We start from the raw sequence: 18,122 nt of genomic DNA, 5'->3' as shown, positions 1-18,122 counted from the left end.
AGGTATACATTTTAATACTAGAGTATGAATAAAATGAAGTGGGAGGTGGGAGCAGAGTGAGAAAAGGACCCTGCTTGCTTTCTCAGGACCCAGCCTTCTAGGGCTGACTTGACAGGGACAGGCACCCAGTTACTAGGCTATAAGAAGCTAGGTGCAAAATTTCACCCTGTATTCTAATGATTGAAAGTGACTGTTAATTGATGTCTCTGATTTTATACAGGGCTTGAGCTGCATAGACCTAATCTGTTGTTGGGCTTAATTATTCGTCAGAAACTGAAGCGGCAGCACAGTGCTAGTGCCAGCCACACCGCCGAGACTCCTGAAAGTGTGCCGATAGCATTGCCACCTGATAAGAAAAGCAAAATAGAAGTTTCCACGGAGGATGCCCCAGAGGAAGAAAATGACTTTTTTAATTCTTTTACAACTGTATTACACAAGCAGAGAAATAAGCCTCAGCAAACTCTTCAGGAAGACCTTCCTGCAGTAATTGAACCTTTAGTGGAGGTAACCAAACAGGAGCCACCAAAACCTTTGAGGTTCCTTCCTGGGGTATTGATTGGCTGGGAAAATCAACCTTCTACTCTGGAATTAGCAAACAAACCTCTTCCAGTGGACGATATACTGCAGAGCCTTTTGGGCACTACTGGTCAGGTATATGAACAGGCTCAGTCAGTGACAGAACAAAACGCTCTTAAAGAAATTCCGTTTATAAGTGAGCAAGCCAACTCCAAAGCAGAGAAAACAGATACAGTGGAAGTCGCTGACAGTGAAGCCAAGGAAGTAAAGGTTAACGTAGATGATCATTCAGAATCTATAGGTAATTCAGTGGTGGCAGGAGAAGAAACATCAGTAATGGGGTCCTCTTCCCTTTCTCCTGGGCCATTGACAAATCTTAGTCTCAGAGGTAAACCACCAGATGTTTCTACAGAAGCATTCTTAACAAACTTATCAATTCAGTCAAAACAAGAGGAAACTGTGGAGAGTAAAGAGAGAACCTTAAAAAGACAGCTGCTACAAGATCAAGAGAGTAATTCGCAAGATAATCGGACTTCAAATACTAGTTCTCCGTGCAGGTCTAATGTAGGAAAAGGAAACACAGATGGTAATGTGAGTTGCAGTGAAAACCTTGTTGCTACGACAAGGTCCCCGCAGTTTATCAACCTGAAAAGGGATCCTAGGCAAGCAGCAGGACGAAGTCAGCAGATCACGGCTTCAGAAAGCAAAGATGGAGATAGTTGCCGGAATGGAGAAAAACACACCCTGCCTGGTCTTTTACAAAAGGAGCATGTAACAGAGCAAGTCAATGTAGAGGAAAAGTTGTCTTCTGTGGAGAAAAACTCATGTGTTCAGCAGAGTGATAATTCAGGAGTTGCACAAAACTCACCATCAGTAGAAAACCTACATACTTCTCAAACAGAACAAGCAAAACCCTTACAGGAGGAGGTTTTAATGCAAAATATTGAAACTGTACACCCATTTCGAAGAGGATCGGCAGCGGCAACATCTCATTTTGAACTTGGAAACACATGTCAATCAGAATTTCCTTCTAAAAGCATCAACTTTGCTTCCAGAAGCACCAGCCCCAGAACAAGTGCAAACTTTTCCCCCATGAGGCCACAGCAGCCCAACCTTCAGCATCTCAAGTCTGGCCCCCCTGGATTTCCATTCCCAGGACCCCCTCATCTCCCCCCACAAGGCATGTTTGGATTCCCACCACATCTGCCACCTCCGTTACTCCCCCCTCCAGGCTTTGGCTTTCCTCAGAATCCCATGGTTCCCTGGCCACCTGTTGTTCATCTGGCAGGCCAGCCGCAGCGTATGATGGGTCCCCTTTCACAAGCATCACGGTATATAGGCCCACAAAATTTTTACCAGGTTAAAGACATTCGGAGACCAGAAAGGCGCCATAGTGACCCTTGGGGTAGGCAAGACCAACAGCAACTGGATAGGCCGTTTAACAGGGGTAAAGGGGATCGCCAGAGATTTTATAGTGATTCACACCACTTGAAAAGAGAGCGACATGAAAAGGAATGGGAGCCAGAATCTGAAAGGCATAGACGCAGAGACAGAACCCAAGACAAGGACAGAGACAGAAAAAGCAGGGAGGAAGGGCATAAAGATAAAGAGAAGGCTCGGCCATCACACGGTGATCGAGGCGTAGACGGGAAAGCAAGCCGAGATGGCAGGAGTGTAGACAAGAAACCAGATAAACCTAAAAGTGAAGACCACGAGAAGGACAAAGAGCGAGAGAAAAGTAAACATAGAGATGGAGAAAAGGACAGAGATAGGTACCACAAAGATAGGGACCACACTGACAGAGCGAAAAGCAAAAGGTAAAGTTTGCAGGCTGCTTCAAGATTGCATTTAAACAACTGTTAAATGTTGTATCTTACAGACTTTACGATTGCCTGCTAGGATTGTGCCATCTTTTAAATTTTTAATATTGGTGGTTTGCAGAACAATAAATTCTGTGTGTTGGTGCAGAGCGCTCTGTGCCAGTGCTCATCATCCCTTCTTCACACCACTGTCCCTAGTTATAGGAATTTAATATTTTTAAAAGTTTTACATTGCTGTATATTCAAAGATTTGTTTTATTAATATGCAATAAAGGCTTAGAAATTTTAGTTTTATTTCTTAATTGGTAAATATGGTTAACTATGGAATATATTTACTGCCTCTAGTGAATGTCCTTTATATACTGACTAATTTGAGAGTAACGTGTGCTCTGTAAGTTTGTTTTAAATTGCACTGTTTTTACAGAAACTGTAGAGGAGCAACAAAAAGCCAAGCAACTTCATAATCAGATTATATTAATCATTTAGTTAAGCAATTTTTGACCAAGAATCAGAAGCCCAAGGAGTACATTTATTGCTTTAATTTCCACTCATTGAAGGCATTTATTACCATATACTACAGCTTTGTGGTAGGCATTATTTTCCTTTTCCTTTTTGGCTCTTCAGAAACTTGAATACTTCAGCTTGTACATGATCTTGTGTTTTGCTATCCTTTTTACTGTAAAATGTAAATATTTTAAGGGATATTTTGATTCTAAATATGATAAAAGAATTTCTCACCTATTTTGTGTGTGTGATTTGAAATTCGGTAGTAAAACAATTTCTTCTTTAAAGCTTTAATTACCTTCAGACATTTTTATTCTCTTACTCAGCCAAGAACGTAGGCATAGCTATGTCAAGCATTAGATGAGGGAGAAAAACGATTTCTTTATCTTAGGTTATAGGCTGTGGAGATAAGTCATGTAGTTCTGAAGAGGCTAGAATTTAGAACTACAGCTGAAAAACTGCCGCTAAAGCCCACTTTCTAGGTATGTTTCTGAAAAGTGGTGCGCCGTCAAAATTTGGTACACTAATCATTGTAAGACCACAGAACTTTGTATATAAGAGAAACGTGAATCTTTTTGTAAAATGTGTAATTAACCCTAACTTGTTTTGGGGGTCACTCTACAATTTCATATTCTAGTTTTGCTTGAAATACAAATCACATGGAGGCTATTGTTAATCCACACTTAAGTTAATTTACACTCTAAAGGACATACTGTTTTGATTGCTGTAATTTAAAGCAATAGCTACCAAATGATACTAACACTTGAGACCAAAAAGAGAAAAACCAGTGTTTTTACTTACCTATATTAATGAAGAAAAATATGAATGACTTCACGAAATTAAGGTAAAGTTTGTTTTCCTAAAATTAGAGTTAAAAATAGGTTTTGAAACTGAATCAGCCTTGCTTTTCTCACTGGAGAGAAGAGGAGCAGAAATTCAAAACCACACATTTTGTCTAGTTTGCAACAACTCTATACCCTTTTTTGTCATTCTTCTCCTCTGAAATTTATCATCATGAAAGTTCTGAAACAGAGGACTTGTATTAAAATAAAGTTTGTTTAATTTTGGTCTACTTTTCATTTGCAAATTGTTAGAAAACAAGTTAGTCTGCAAACGGACAAAACCTAAGGTCAACATCTCTTACACCGTTATGAAGAAATTGTTGTCAATGTTTTACCAAAACAACCCCACCTCAAATCCAAAAAATTAGCTTTGATTTCAGATGTGCGTGTTGTGAGTCTGCTTTCACTGATGTCTCTGGTTGGGGGTTGATCAGACCCCGGAGTTCTTTTGCAGGGTACAAGAGGAATGGCTTCACGAGCGGAAGAAAGCCTCCACGTCAGTTTTCGATGACCTCTGAGGCAGCTGTTTCTTATACATATTGTTGTGATGCTTACTTTAAAATTCTTCCTTCACATCTCCTTGGATCTTGATACATCCCATGTAGATCGCTATTAGTGATGACTGGCTCCTGGATTACAGGGCCAGTGAATGTTAGAACCAGGTCTCCTAACCCCGCCCGTTGATAATGTTGTGGGGAGCAGCTTTGGGCATATCGACTGCTTGAGGTTCTAACTCGTGAGGACAGAAAGGGAAAATGAGAGAAGTTTTCAGTGAATAGTAGACCCAAAGGCATTCTCAGTCTTTAAGTCTCACCTACAACCAGCTTTACAAAACAAGCTAGTCAGTTATATGAAGTTCATCTTTCAGTTTCTCCTGTTTTAAGGAAAACTTGCTCTAAAAACAGTTCAATGCTTTTTGAAATTTAGAACCATCTTAAGATAGTTTATACATTCCTCTACTGAGTAAAGTGTAGGCGGTATCTCTGCCTAGGAAGTTCACTCCTTGTAATCCTGTGGCAGTAAGAAAGCCCGGGACCCTCTGTGTGTTAGACCTTGTGCAGAGCGCTTTATAGAAACCTTGGTCGGCCTGAAAGGCGGAGACTTATCTTAGGGCTGAGGTAACTGGTACTTAGAAAAGTTGAAAAACTTGCCCAAGGTTAGACTGCTGTTGTCAGAGCTGGAACTGGCTCAGTTCTGCTTTTCTCCACAGTCCTTGTGCATGGCAGTTGTGGGATCTCTCAGTCTGAGGACTGAGAACCGGGTAGAGGACAAAGCCTGGTCATTGTGGGTACCTTCCACAACCCTTTCTCTCCCAGTGCCGCCGGCCTGTCTGAACCCTTCCTGAGCAGCCCGACTCCTCAGAGTGAGCAGGAAGACACAGCCCGCCCCCTGTGGGTTCCTGTGCAGGTCTGCAAGCTCATATCAAATCCTCGCTCTCCAGTCCTCTTTTATTAGTTTTCTGTTGCTGCTGTGACAAATTATTACAACCTTAGTGGCTTAAAACCACACAAATTTATCTAACACTTGTATAGATTGGAAGTCTGATGTGGATCTCAGTGAGTTGAGATTAGGGTGTCAGAAGGCTGCATTCCTTCTGGAAGCTCTAGGGGACGACGCATCTCCTTGCCTTTTCCAGCTCTAGAGGCCCGCCACTTTCTTTTTCATCTTCAAAGCCAGCATGGGGCAGAGTCTTTCTCATGGTGCTGTCTCTGACCCTCCTTTCTGACTCCCTCTCTACTTTTACGGACCCTTGTGATGACATTGGGTCCACCTAGATAATCCAGGATAATCTTCCTATTTTAAGGTCCACTAATTGTCAACCTCAATTCTATCTGTGACCTTAATTCCCCTTTGCTGTGAAATCTCACATGTTTCCAGGTTCCAGGGATTGGAATGTGGACAACTTTGGGGCCATTATTCTATTTAGCACAGCTCTTGACTTGCTAATTGTAGCTTAGTTGTGAGTGAACTAATGAATCTTAAGTGTTTGGAGTTACAAAATATCTAAGGCCATAGTAAATACGTTTAAAAGTTAAGAAAAATAATACCAACAATAGGGAAGAGAATGGAATGACAACTTAAACTGCGTGCATGTTAACGTGTGTATATGCGTTTGGATTAACATATAAACCTACTTAAGTGGTAAATTTATGATCAGCTGTTCTTAGTTTTTAATAGAAGCTGTATTTTTAAAGAAGAATATGAATCAAGTTTAAAAGCGTTATGAGAGCTTGCAAATGAATGAGATCTTATTAAAACAAATAGTTTATTTAATTTCCACATTCGAATATACCAGTTGCGCTATTCCCATCTTTTCAGATCCCTCTAAAACTGATCAGGTGACCACTCACTGGTGACAGAAAGGGCAGTAGACATACTCAGCACTTGACTTTTGTCTCCCAAAGCAAATCACGAATAAAATTGGTTGCTGCTTTTAAAAAGATGCCAAACACTCTTGATTCTTTGATTCCTGTTTCATAAATAATTTCAGTAATTCATGTATAGAGCAAGAGGGTACATGAATGGGTCAGTTGAAAAACATAATAGCGAGAAGGGTCTTGAAAACATGAGTGCACTGCTTTTCATCTTACAGATGCAGAACCGAGTCATTGGGGAGAACTCAACATGTGTAAAGGAAAGGCTGTGAATCCACTATACCTCCCAGGATCCCCAAATACCTTTGCTGCTTCTATGACATAATTGAGTGTGTGTGTGTGTACATATACACACACACACACAGACATATATATATATATATATATCTGCCCAAGCTGTCTTTTAAAAACATTCCTTATGTTAAGAGAATACTTTCCCTCCCAAACTAATGTTTTTTTGCAGGAACTAACTCTTAAAAGGAGTCTTTAAGAAGGTAAATACTACTGCCATCCCCTGGCTTAGGGATTTCACCTTACTTTAAAAAATGTTCTTCTGTTTACATTCAACGCTTCATTTTAGAAGCATCGTAACATTTATAGTAAAATTATCTTAAAGGTCTTCCAGGATCCGTTATTTTTATTTGTGGTGGAAAAGTGTATCACACGAGAGATCTTCAACACCATCAGTAGGATAGCAAAAATGAAAAATGTGGATAAGTCACCACATGAAATTTTGGATTTTAGGGTAAAAAAAAATGTTTTCACCAAATCCTGTTGACTTAGAAGAGAATCTCTAGGTAGCGGTTTTCAGTTTTTGTGCCTATTCTGCAGACGTTTGCTAGGTTCTCGGAATTCAGTGGTGAGAGCACCGGCAGCCTCCAGCCTCGTGGAGCTCGCAGTGTGGTAGCCGAGTGCCACATCTCAGGGCGAACTGCAGCTGGGAGCAGCAGCGTTTTAAAGCAACAGTTCTCAAACGTTTTGTTTTCAGGACCTGTTTACACTCTGAATTATTGAGAACGCTAAAGAGCTTTTCTTTTTGTGGATTTTATCATTATTTAGCATATTAGAAATTAAACTTACAAATTTTAAAAATATTTGTTAATTTGTTCAACGATAACCCCATTGTCTTACTACAACATTTTTATGAAGAATAACTTCCAAACTAAATCAGTTTAGTAAGAAGAGTCATTTGTTTTCATTTTCGTGTATCTCCAACATCTAACTTAAGACAGCTAGATTCTCTTATCTGCTTCTGCAATGTTTTGCGTTATGTCATTTTGTTTGAAATATATGGAGAAAATTTGGCTTCACTGCGTTTGGGAAAGGAAGTACTCTGTGGATCCCCTGAGAAGATCGAGGGGCCCTCGGGGGTCCTTGGACTATACTTTGGGAAGCGCTGCTTTGAGGAAAAGCCCACTGTCTTGTGAGAGAACCTGTGGTCCAGTGTGATGGGGGTGTGGTTCAGAGTTTCCGTAAGCTTTTGTAACCTTCCATTGAACCGCTTTCTTTCCTTGATACATAAAATGTGTATCTTTAAAAGTTAGATTTGGGGGGCTGGCCAGGTGGTGGCCTGGGATTCACGTGTTCAGATCCTGGGCACAGACCTACACACTGCTCATCACGTCATGCTGTGGCGGTGTCCCACATACAAAAGAAAATAGAGGAGGATTGCCATAGATGTTAGCTCAGGGACAGTCTGCCTCACTACCTCCCCTCACCCCCCCAAAAACCCCCTTTGAATCAATGTATAGACATTTTGCAATTCTACATTATATTATATTTTGCTGATACACTTTCTAATGTTCGTATGGGGCAATTTGTGTCTTAGTGGATGGTGCCAAAGTTCTTAACTTTGGTTCTAGCGCCTTCCAAGAATGTCTAGTTTTCTGATTGCAATGGAGTGGCAAAATAACAAGGCAAAAAGGGAAAGAAGAAATCTGTAAAGTTTTTCGAATGGTAAATTGCTTACTTAGTTTCTTTTTATAGACTGGAACCTGCACAGGCAAATTTTGCTGCTTAATAGCATTGAGAAGCTATCTATGCATCAGTCTTCTTCCTAAAGATTTTTCTCCATTTAATAATTATGTATTTTTCCCTTCAAACTTTACATGCTGCTTACACCAAGATTTTCTTTCTCCACATCGTCCTATTCTACCTATTAGTGCTTTGTGTCAGTTATGTGTTGTCAGTTGCTTTTTTGGTGCCAAAGTTGTCATCAATATCAAACTCTGAAAATGCTGACAGCAGCGATAACTGACTCCCAGTCTGCAGTGCTGGGGGTGAGAATGCTGTTCACAATTGTGTCGGTAACTGGTGTTTGGGCAACGTGCACTTTCTCAAGTTATACTTTTAATGGTACAGATATTATCAGGACAATAATTTTTAATAGCATTATTCAGAACCTGTTTTATGCCCAATTTTGAGGCCTGTAGACTTGAAAAGTTAAACATGAATGAAGTTTCATTTTTAAGTTTGATCAGTTGTATAAGTACATGGTAATTTTACAAGGTTTATAAACAGAATGCGACAGTGTCTGCACTGCTCTTCTCTCCAGAAGTAACCACTTTGAATTCTTTTAGACATTTCTTAGGATATTTGCCTTCATACTTGTAAGTGGCACATATAGCTATTTTTTTCTGTTACAGAGATATCAGTTGATAACTTACTGTGGAAGATAAGGATTTAACTCTCACCAACCAACTCTCCTTCCCCCCACCTTCCACCTTCCCACAGTCAATGTAAAAATTTTTGGTTTAAGTCAATATTCAGATTTCACATTATTGTAATCATATAGCTATTCATAGCTGAGCCATACTATAGACTATGGTTATATTTCCTTATATAATTTTTATTTTTCCTTCAGTTAATAAGTTGCGTTTTTATTTTCTGATTTTTCTTTGTATGTAATGCTGATTCATTCCCACGTAAATTTTATTTGAAAACAATTCACAAATGAATAAACACTAAATGAACTAATGGAGTGAAAACTTAGGAATTAACATATTTACAGATAAATTGAATATAGGGAAAATGACCAGAATCTTTTCTTTAGCTATATTTTGTAAGCTTATATAAAAGATGATAGCATTTAGACTATCTCAGGTAATAGTAAACAGTCAATTTCCAGTAAACAATGTGCCAAAGAAATAACTGCCAAAATAACTACATTTACATGTATATTTTGTAGATTATAATTGCCAGTAGTAGTTCGTGTAACCTAATTTTGTTCATCTCCATTATAAACATTGTATCCTTCTGATTTAATTAACTCAATTTTTTTTGAATCCTGAAAAAATACATCTTTAATTTTGCCAACAAAATCTCTCTTGAAAATCTCTTGAGTAACAGTATTTACCTTTCGACCATATTCAAAGCCACCTAGATAACTAATACCATCATAGTTTAGAGCAACAAATTTTTTGTGTGGATCGATATCCTCGGAGAGAATTAGATTGTCATCTAGGTAGGCCTTAATAAGAGTCTGATTTTGAGATACAATTACATGGTGCCATTTATTACAACAGAATGTGCCATTGCTATAAATCGCAGGTACAGAGATGCTTTCTCCTAAGTTAACTGCAATTTTTAAGGACTGATTATGGAGACCAATTGCCAGAAAATCATTTTCTTCATTTTGAGCCTTCCCTATCCATACAATTAAGCCTTCTGTTTCAGTAGTACTAAAATTTAAGGATACAGTAGTGAAGTGATGGTTTCTCATTCTGTAATCCGGATCAATGTATTTAATGTAAGAATTACCCATAAATTTTGCAGTTGAAAATGAAATTTTGTTTTCACAATACCTTCCCTCCCAACCTAAAGTACACAAACAACGGTAAGAAGAAGACTGGTCGGGTACACACAGAGACTGGTGGAGACAAAGATTATTCAAACAGTACGCAGACTGGTCACATGTATTTCCAGCCCAAGGTGGCGAACATTGGCAAGAAAAAGTCGTGCCATTTACTACACATTCACCCCTATTTCTGCACACGTTGTACCCACAGGCTGTCCCATCACAGTCACCTACATTTGAACCACCTTTTGCTCCTAATTCAGTTAACTGTAGTTCTTGATTATTTATAATTACTTCTCGGATACAACCTTGAAAACCTACAGGTTCATTTGCTATTGCCATGGGATTTACAAGATTTAAGGATGACACTCCTCCTATATAGAAGTCAGTATTTGTGTCCAGGGAGTTCATTTCAGCCTTGGCTTTTTCTGTTACAGTTTTCCCATCCAGATCCAAGTAGCCTTCTGCACCAACTCTTCCTGCTTTAATTACATGCCAAGTACTTCCATTCATATTTACTTTTTGGAGAGTTTCTAGAATGATCGTTCTGTCACCAAGGTTGTAGCGAAGTTGAACAGAACCATTTACTAAAGAGATACATAAAAAATCACCTGTTAAGAAAGAAAACAACTAGTTTAATTAGGAACAGTAAAATGTTACTCCATTAACTACTCTTGCCCTCTCTGGCTGCTTGAATAAGTTTTGGTTTTGGAAAAGAAAGTAACAAAATCTTGATCACAAGTATGTTGGAGACTTTCGTTTCCATTTATAGGTAGAAGTATGCGGGTATACATTCATACACATATCCTCTATTCTTTTGTTCAGGATTTGGCCACATAAGTAGTCCCTAGTTGTAAATATTTCGCACTGAATGAATGTACTGTGGTACCAAGTTACAGTGAGGTTTTGCTTTGATGATTTTAGTTACGGGTGAAAGTAAAAATGAGTAAGTTGGATGTTTTACTGCAAGCCACTGATTCTGTTTTTGGCATAAATTGGGGAGGCAGGTAAAAGAAATAAGAGCAGTTGATAGTGGTGCTATGAAAACCCTTTCTTATATTTTATGCTCTCCCAAGTTTCAGCCCTGACCTTGGCATCCAGTTCTGACTACAAGTACACAAGTACAAATCCCTAGTTGAGATCTCTGCTCCGGTGTTTTAAAGGCACCTCAAGCTCCGGAGCTCATGTCTCCGTTTGTTAACCTCCTCCCGTACGCCTGGCTTCTTCCAGTCTACCTAAACTCAGTGAGTTGAGTGACTCATCCAGTTTTTCAAACCAAAAATTTAGGTGTGATCCTTGATACCATCCTTTCTTTGCTACACACATAACTTATCACAAGATAGTCGATAATCACATGATTTATTAGCATGTTGTTCATTGTAAACATCTCGATTCTGTCCGCTTCGCTCCTGCCACCTTAGTTAAATTTACTGTCATCTCTGGCTTGATCTATTGCTAGAGGCTCCGGACTCTCCTTCCTTTCTGATTAATTTTCTAATTTACGCTGAAGTGAAAGTGATCTTTTCAAATGAAAGTCTGTCATTATGCTACCCTTTAATGGCACTCACTGTTGTTGGGATAAGAACCTACAATCTTTTACATAGCCATCAGGCTCTGTGGGTTCTGGGCCCCTCTCCAGCTTGACCTGGAGTGTATTGCCCCATTCCTCCTCTTTACTCCAGCAACACTGACCTTGTCAGGCTTTCATCACCTTTGTGCATGTTTTCTTTTTGCGATGCTCCTCCACCTCATCTAGGTAACTGCTACCTACCTTTCAGGTCCCAGATCAAACGCCTCTTCCTCAGTGAAGTCTTCCTTGATTCCCCAGAGTTGGCTAGGTTCTTCCTATTAGTGACTAATAGCAATATGTTTCTCTCCTTCACAATATTTATCTCACTTTATAATTGTACAGGCATGTGTGAACAAATCTGACCTGGCATGTGTATGAAGTTGCAGCGAGGCATCCAGAGGAAAAGTAAATGCAACTCCACATGCCTGGGAAAAGAAGGGAGCCCTTCGAGACCATAGCCAAGTGGTCTACGCAACAAACCATGCAGAAAGCTTCCTCAAGACAGCATTTCCCTTCCCCCTAGCACTTCACAACCAGTAAAACATTCTTTCCTTTCCTTTCCCAGGGAAGTTTCTTGGCACATACTACTATTCTCCTCTTCCCGCTTCCTCAATGCGGCGCTGTCTCACCTCCCTCCTGCAAACAGCGTCCTTTCTGCTCCCCCTGCTGGTCCGCACAGACCGTGCAGGTCGGTGGGGAGACCTGGCAGCTAGGGTCGTCCTCCTAACATTTCCACCTGAGAGAAGTGTACGAGCCCATGCAAAGTATGATTCTCTGGTTTAATCATTTTCGTCAGAGAGAATTTCTAGTCAATATAATCTCTGTTATTACATCTGTCATTATCTGATTAGTAGCTGACTCATCCACCAGCTCAGAAGCTTCATGAGAACAGGGTGTGTGTGTGATTTGGCTGATAGTTTATCCCCAGCACCTGGCACAGCACTGGGCACATAATTAGATGCTCAATAAATAATTGGTGAATTAAGAATACCTTTACACGAAGGTGAGGTGAGATGATTTGGAGTATTTTTCAAATACTAGTTTTTGGCTGAAAGCAAAAAATAAAACATCTTTTTCACATAATAATATGTAAATTGTTTTTCAAAAGCTTCCTAACAAATGGAAAAAACTCAAGTTTATTTTCTAACATCAACAGCATTTTAAGTCTAAGGAAAGAGAAGCAGCATTATACACTTAGGTTATATAAGAAAAAATTAAATACAAATTGAATCATTTAAATTTTTTATACCACAAGAAACTAGAACAATGAAACATAATTGATATTAAGTTTTAAAAATTTATAGCATTCTGAGTATACTTTGTGGCCTGCCAGTGGCTACAAACCAATTCTCTTTCTCAGGATTATGGAAGGAGTTTTTCTTGCTACTTGTGTTGTAGAGTGTCCTATAGTAAACAATCTTACAGTGAAGAGCTACACTGGAATAAAAAGAATCTAAAAACTGATTCGGAAGGCTGAAGCTGGGATCTGCGACATCGCTGGTCAAGTTGCCAACCAGCAGGAAGAGCAAGGAGAGTAGCTACTGCCAAGGAAGGCTTATTGTAACATGGCTTTGCTGCTGTGTTCTTGTCTTATGAAGAGTTGGCAAAAAAAAAAAAAAGTGGGGTTTCTCTCCTTCTGTGGCCTTGGAAGCTAAAATTGCTCTTGTAGCTGAATTAGCAACTTTTTGTCATGCGGGCCTTTTAGTTGACTAGAATATGGTGCGGTAGTCACGAGTCATGAGTTCAGATTGACATTAAAGTAAATGTTAAAAGTCCACCGCTAGTGGACAGTCCTTACCAGGAACAGCTCGTAAATGGTTGAAAGATCATGAATGAATTCACTTCGGCTACTACCGTGCCTGGGCCGGGCCCTCCCTCCGTGCCGCCCTTGCCCACACCCATCCCCTGCCTTCCCCAGTGCACATCACAGGTCAAAGAGACCTGTAGGACCTAACATTTGGGAAGAGATACAGGTGCAGCCTATTAGGGAAGTTTTATATTTTTCTCTAGAGAAGGAAAGCAAAGGTAATATTAACTAATTTTATTTGTCTTTTATTGTTTGAATTGCTTTAACTTTACGTTGTGGATGACTAGGCTTTTTAAATACACATTTGTCTGGGAGGATTGTAACTATATCAAGATGAATTCAGGCTATCTGTGATTAATTTGTGCTTAACATAATATTGGTATTTTTTATGTGTCCAAAAACTCATGTTAAGGTATTAAATACATAGCAGAAACAGATAAGCAGGTGCCAAGGACTTCTCTCTTTAAAATCTCTTTCCAAAGTCAGAGATCTAAAGTCAACTAGGATAATTTTCAAATTATTTTAAGTTTTACACTATTTGAGATGATTCAAATTATTAAGCTCTAAGGAGACACAGAAACCTTGTTAATTGAGAATTTGGTTTTCCACATATGAAAACCTAATTGGCTGCTGAAAATCTAAATTTGTGGGTTTTGGCATTGTGCATTAAGTGTGTGGGTGTTTTTAACTGACAGCTCCTCTTACTAGAGGATGAGCTGGAATCTGTCAGAGGTAGCTCCTCGGAAAGGTACAAAGTACAGGACAGCCACCTGCATTCTGTGCAACCTTGAATAGATGAAGCCTACTTCATCACTTGATTACACCACCTGATTGCTAATGAGCTTATGCCTTTCATCTGATGATTACCTTTAGGTCAATCTAAGGCTGAGAATGTGAAGTTTAGGTTTGTACTATTTTAAAGTTTTCATGATTTCCTTACGTAAGTGTCAGACACAGCACCAATCATTACATGAAACTAGTAAATCTGTTTTCAGCTCTCTTTGTAAATAGTATCTAATGGCAGAAAAAAAGGAAAATCTTGACTGTCACCACCTGAAATACAATGCCATTTAATAACAGATGTAAGAACATGTGCTCTTACCCCTCTGTGTGTGTTGGTGTGTATGAGCTTTTGATTCTCTATACGTAAACACAAATATATATCCACTGTACTGATTATAAAACTATGGTACAACATTCTCGGCCAGTGACAGAATGGCCTGAATATCCCTTGATTTTCTGTCATTATCATACAAAGGTTAACTTCGGGTTTTTTAGGAGTAAAATAACTGAAACTGACTTTTAATGTCTCTTGATTTATAAACAGAAATTTTCTGTTTGCATGTGATTTTCCCATTTGGCATTTTCACAGGGAGATTTAAATTAATCATGAATTTAAAACCAAATATGAAATCTCAGGGGAACAAATATCTTCGAAGGTATATTTTGTAGGTCAATCATGTTATCTTTTTTCTTTGAAATGATCATCTTTTCTCCTTGAAATTATTTTGAAGGTATTTCACCAGTGCATTGAGATGGAAACACTTTGGTCTGATTATCTGATCTTCTCATCATTTAGCAGCACAGTAAGATACCTTTAAAAAAACTACTTAGATTAGATTTGAAAATGAGGGCACCATTTTTGTTGACTATGAGAAACAAAATAAACAGATTTAATTATTTCTCAATACCAAAATTTCATTTTCTGAGAAACAAGATAAAAGAAAAGCTTAAATGTAAAATTTTAAAAATATTTTGAAGTAGAAATGTATCTATGCAAATGCCTTTGTCAAAGTTCTGGAGGCAGATATGAAAATGAAAATCAAGAATAAAGTAATAAAAACACAAAGATCAATTTTTCAAATTGGAGCATACTACTTGGATATTTTATTGCATATTGTTTTATGATAATTATGCAACTTTAATAGTTAAAAATGATTTTTATAAACTTATTTTGGAATGCAGATCCTAGGTTTACTATTGAGATGACAGAACAATTTAAAATATTTTGGAGCTATAAGTGTGAATGAATTTTCTAGAAATATATCAGCCATGCCTTCCTTTCCTTTATCTTTTATATTCAGATTTTGTCCCTTTTGACATCAGACTATCATGCATGGCTTCAATTTCTTTTTTTGATGGGGTTGTTCTAAAGTTGAGCATACACTATGCTTGGATTTTGTTAACTTTAATTCTAACAAAGCTCTTGCTATTTTATTAACATATTTAGGGAGTCAATTCATAAACATACTTGCAGTGACGATACAGCATAAAAGTTCAAGTGTTCACATATTTTATTGGCTAGGTAACTTAAAATTAAAATAGTCCATTGTACATTACTTAATAGGCTATTAGGAATTCATTAAGATTTTTTTTTCCTGCAAACAAAGATCCTACCAACTTTACCTGATTGTGCTTTTAAGTGTTGTGCCACATAAAATAGGATGCCATCTGCAGAAAGAGGCTGGAACTGCAATTGAATATGCGTCCTTTTTCGAATGCGAAAGGAAGAAAAAGACATCCAGGATAATTCATGGCTTCTGAAAGACGGGTCACTTACAGATAAGGCTAAAAACAAAACAAAACCCAAGTTTCAAAAACAGGATTACTCAGAAATGCAGTAAACACATCATTTTGTCCTTTAAGAACTTACCTTATCTTCCAAGAGTTACTTCTAGCTGAACACACTGTACCTTGATAACTAACTGTTCTAATTGCACTAACTGTAAGCTTTTGGTAACGGGGCCAAGTACTGAAAAGCTTTCTGTCACTCCTGCTGACTCTGCTCCTTGTGGCTGGTACTGTGGCTCTGCACTGCATTGTAGAGAGGTGTCAGATGCAGAGATTCTGAGAATGTCTTCTTATCTCAGGAATGTGAGGTTCTTGGGCACGTCTTACATTAATAATGCTTTCAAAAAGATGATTCAAATAGTGCAAGAAAGAAGACCTCACTATATGACTTATTCTTCAGTTTCTGCATTTCTGATTAAAATGTAGAGTGTAATCAAGTCAAGATACATTTTAAGTGGCTGTAAAAATGGAAATAAGTGTCAGTTTACTTGACAATAATTTAATCCACATCTCTTCAGAAAGTGCTGACTCTCGGGGTTTGCTTCATGTGAAGCATGAGAACATTCATTTCAGTATGAGCTGAAGTAGAAACATTCTATAGGTTAACAGTCCCCCAGATATCACTTGTTGCTTCTGTGGATAACTGACCAGATGGGAATTCTGAGAGGGGGAAGAAAGTTCTGAACATCTGGCAGTTTTTCTCTCGTTACGGAATCTGTATGAAGTTTGCCTTCCTCTGTTCTGACATGACAGTGCCTCTTAGAGTGTGTGCTGCTTCACCGCATGTCTTGAGCCACGAAGCTGGTTGTTTCGCTTTTTCTCCTTCTGGACCAGGCCTGTACTAACTGTTGTCTTTCATTTTTAGATTGACAGGAAACTGGTAGGTGTTTGTCCAGGAACGTTGGCATTTGCTGATTTTTAAACAACTACATGATTCATTTGGACTTACTGCAATTCAGAATGGTAGAGGTGGGAATCACCCGGTGTGGTTGTTAAGAACGCAAAGTCCTATACCTCGCCCTAGAGGGTCTGATTCATTAAAGCTGAGGTAGGGTCTAGGAAGTATATTTTTAATAAACACCCAGGTGTTTCTGACATAGGTGTTATTTGGATTGTATTTTCATAAACATTGAATTACAGTTTATTTTAAGAATACAAGGATGGGGGCTGGCCTGGTGTGTGGTTGAGTTTGCATGCTCTGCTTCAGCGGCCAGGGGTTTGCCAGTTTGGATCGTGGGTGCAGACCTGCACAGCACTCATCAAGCCATGTTGGGGTGGTGTCCCACATGGAGGAACTAGAGGCACCTACAACTGAGATATACAGCTATGTGCTGGGGCTTTGGGGAGAAAAAAAAAGAGGAAGATTGGCAACAGATGTTATCTCAGGGCCAATCTTCCTCACCAAGAAAAAAAAAATACAAGGAAGGTTAAAAAAGTAGATGTCCTTTTGAAATTGTTTTTGTAAGTATTACTAAAGTAGTACATGTTCATTATAAGACATTTAAACAGTATAGTCTACAGTAAAAAAATGAAATCCCATTGTTCTTTCTCCTCTCTTCATTCTCAGGAACCACTGTTAACAGTTTATTGAATATATAGGCAGACTTTATTTTTTGGTAAACACACAATTAATGTGTGTATATATCCAGTACCTGATTTATTTCACATAAATGAAATTATATATAAACTATGCATAATATACTTACCTTTTTCACTCAATAATTTATGAAACTCTGATGTTAACGTATTTTGCCTATTGCTTCTTTTAAATACTTGCATGGTATTTTTTAAAGTAGAGTTGATTTTTTTAGAGAAGTTTTAGGTTCATAGCAAAACAGAGCAGAAAGTACAGAGTTTCCACATACTTCCCTTTTCCCCTCTCCCCAGCCTCCCTCACTATCAACATCCTGCACCGGAGTTGTACATTTGTTATAATTGATGAACCTGTGTTGACAGATCATTATCATCTGAAGTCCGTGGTTAGATTAGGGTTCATGCTTGGTGTATATTGTGTGGATTTTTGAGAAATGTGTAATGACATGTATCTACCATTATAGTATCATACAGAATAGTTTTACTGTTGCAAATATCCTCTGTGCTTCATCTCTTCAGCCCTCCCTCCCCCCATCCCCAACCCCTGACAACCACCAAGATTTTTACTGTCTTCATAGTTCTGCCTTTTCTAGCAGGTCACAGACTTAGAGTCCCACAGCTTGCAGCCTTTTCAGATTGACTTTTCTCCATTAGTAATATGCATTTAAGGTTCCTTCATGTCTTCATGGCTTGATAGCTCATTTGTTTTCAGTGCTGAATAATACATA

At 38.5% G+C, this 18,122-nt stretch overlaps 2 protein-coding genes across 6 annotated transcripts in view; one reads left to right on the top strand and one right to left on the bottom strand.

The window, feature by feature from the left end:
* PHF3 (PHD finger protein 3) overlaps positions 1–3,077 on the top strand; it is a 76,306-nt gene extending 73,229 nt beyond the window's left edge. For all 5 annotated transcript variants that reach the window (XM_044776944.2, XM_044776942.2, XM_044776939.2 and 2 more), the window contains one exon: positions 221–3,077. In XM_044776944.2, the coding sequence (XP_044632879.1) occupies positions 221–2,337 (2,117 nt within the window). In that variant the 3' untranslated portion in view covers positions 2,338–3,077. The remainder of the gene's footprint in view (positions 1–220) is intronic.
* A 3,034-nt stretch (positions 3,078–6,111) lies between these two features.
* LOC106842352 (protein eyes shut homolog) overlaps positions 6,112–18,122 on the bottom strand; it is a 1,064,587-nt gene continuing 1,052,576 nt past the window's right edge. The window contains exons 33-34 of the mRNA XM_070516721.1: positions 15,637–15,798; positions 6,112–10,464 (exon numbers count right to left, since the gene is read on the bottom strand). Of these exons, the coding sequence (XP_070372822.1) occupies positions 9,275–10,464; positions 15,637–15,798 (1,352 nt within the window). The 3' untranslated portion in view covers positions 6,112–9,274. The remainder of the gene's footprint in view (positions 10,465–15,636; positions 15,799–18,122) is intronic.

The sequence above is a fragment of the Equus asinus genome, chromosome 8 (assembly GCF_041296235.1).
Source record: "Equus asinus isolate D_3611 breed Donkey chromosome 8, EquAss-T2T_v2, whole genome shotgun sequence".
In the NCBI taxonomy this organism is placed as follows: Eukaryota; Metazoa; Chordata; class Mammalia; order Perissodactyla; family Equidae; genus Equus; species Equus asinus.
The sequence above is the reverse complement of the archived record's forward strand: the minus strand, read 5'-3'. Positions and strand labels throughout refer to the sequence as shown.